Here is a 1860-nt window from a genome sequence, read left to right as displayed (position 1 = left end):
CACCATCGAGCTCAAGGCCCTGCGGCTCCTCAACTTCCAGCGCCAGGTGAGCGCCGGCAACGCCCGGATCCCTGGGAGCACCGGGATCCCTGGGAGCGCCGGGAGTGCTGGGAGTGCTGGGAGTGTCGGGATCCCTGGGAGTGCTGGGATTCCTGGGAGTGCTGGGATCCCTGAGAGCACTGGGATCCCTGGGAGCACTGGGAATGCCGGGATCCCTGGGAATGCCGGGATCCCTGGGAGTGCCGGGATCCCTGGGAGTTCCAGGAGCGCTGGGAGTGTCAGGATCCCTGGGAGTGCTGGGAGCGCTGGCAGTGCCGGGATCCCTGGGAGTGCCGGGAGCACTGGGATCCCTGGGAACACTGAGATCCCTGGGAGTGCCGGGATCCCTGGGAGTGCCGGGAGCGCTGGGATCCCTGGGAGTGCTGGGATCCCTGGGAGTGCTGGGATCCCTGGGAGCGCCGGGATCCCTGGGAATGCCAGGATCCCTGGGAGTGTTGGGATCCCTGGGAGTGCCGGGATCCCTGGGAGCGCTGGGTGTGCCAGGATCCCTGGGAGTGCTGGGAGCACTGGGATCCCTGGGAGCGCCGGGATCCCTGGGAGTGCCGGGATCCCTGGGAGTGTCGGGATTCCTGGGAGTGCTGAGATTCCTGGGAGTGCTGAGATTCCTGGGAGTGCTGGGAGCACTGGGAGTGTCGGGATCCCTGGGAACACCGGGATCCCTGGGAGTGCCGGGATCCCTGGGAGTGTCGGGATCCCTGGGAGTGCTGGGATCCCTGGGAGTGTTGGGAATGCCGGAATCCCTGGGAGCGCCGGGATCCCTGGGAGTGCCGGGATCCCTGGAAGTTCAGGATCCCTGGGAGTGCCGGGATCCCTGGGAATGCTGGGATCCCTGGGAGTGCTGGGATCCCTGGGAGCGCCGGGATCCCTGGGAGCACTGGGAGTGCCGGGATCCCTGGGAGCGCCGGGATCCCTGGGAGCGCCGGGAGTGCTGGGATCCCTGGGAGTGCCGGGATCCCTGGGAGTGTCAGGATCCCTGGGAGTGCCGGGATCCCTGGGAGCGCCGGGATCCCTGGGAGCGCCGGGAGTGCCGGGATCCCTGGGAGCGCCGGGATCCCTGGGAGCGCCGGGAGCACCAGGAACATCCCCCGGGGCTGATCCGGCGCCGTTTTGCCGGGCTGCAGCTGCGGCANGTACAGGGACTCCAGGGATTCCAGGGATTCCAGGGATCCCCTGCCCCAGGAGTACAGGGATTCCAGGGATTCCAGGGATCCCCTGCCCCAGGAGTTCAGGGATTCCAGGGATCCCCTGCCCCAGGAGTACAGGGACTCCAGGGATTCCTTGCCCCGGGAGCCGTGGTTGGGGAAAAGTGGGACATTCCCGGGGCTGCTCCCGGAGTCTGGGCCCTCCGTGGGTCACCGGTGCCCCCATCCCGTTTTCCCTGTTCCTGAGATCCAGGGGGATGAGCGGGGGTTCGTTTTCCTGGGAGATTCCTCCCGGCCACGCTCCGGCCCCTCCGTGTCCGGGTGTCCCCAAATCCCATCCCGCCATTCCCGGGGGGACTTCTGGCGGCTTCCTGACGGGAGCCGGGGCGGGAGCGGAGCCGAAACTCATCCCAAAAAATACTCATCCCGAAAAACCCCCCGTCAGGCTCCAGGCCCGGATCGCCCACCGCATCCAGGAGCTGGAGAACCTGCCCGGCTCCTTGGCCGGGGACCTGCGCACCAAGGCCACCATCGAGCTCAAGGCCCTGCGGCTCCTCAACTTCCAGCGCCAGGTGAGCGCCGGCAACGCCCGGATCCCTGGGAGCACCGGGATCCCTGGGAACGCCCGGATCCCTGGGAACGCCCGGATCCCTGGGAA

The 1860-nt window shown here is 68.1% G+C and overlaps 1 protein-coding gene across 1 annotated transcript in view; it reads left to right on the top strand.

The window, feature by feature from the left end:
• Positions 1–1828, top strand: part of LOC108510147 (transcription activator BRG1-like) — a gene marked incomplete at both ends in the record, with an annotated part of 19185 nt that extends 17357 nt beyond the window's left edge. Inside the window, one exon of the mRNA XM_017839833.1 lies at positions 1648–1828. Coding sequence (XP_017695322.1) covers positions 1648–1828 — 181 coding nt within the window. The remainder of the gene's footprint in view (positions 1–1647) is intronic.
• Between the last annotated feature and the right edge of the window lie 32 nt (positions 1829–1860).

The sequence above is a fragment of the Lepidothrix coronata genome, unplaced genomic scaffold (assembly GCF_001604755.1).
Source record: "Lepidothrix coronata isolate B3197 unplaced genomic scaffold, Lepidothrix_coronata-1.0 Scaffold507, whole genome shotgun sequence".
Taxonomy (NCBI): domain Eukaryota; kingdom Metazoa; phylum Chordata; class Aves; order Passeriformes; family Pipridae; genus Lepidothrix; species Lepidothrix coronata.
This window is presented reverse-complemented; position numbering and strand designations above follow the sequence as displayed.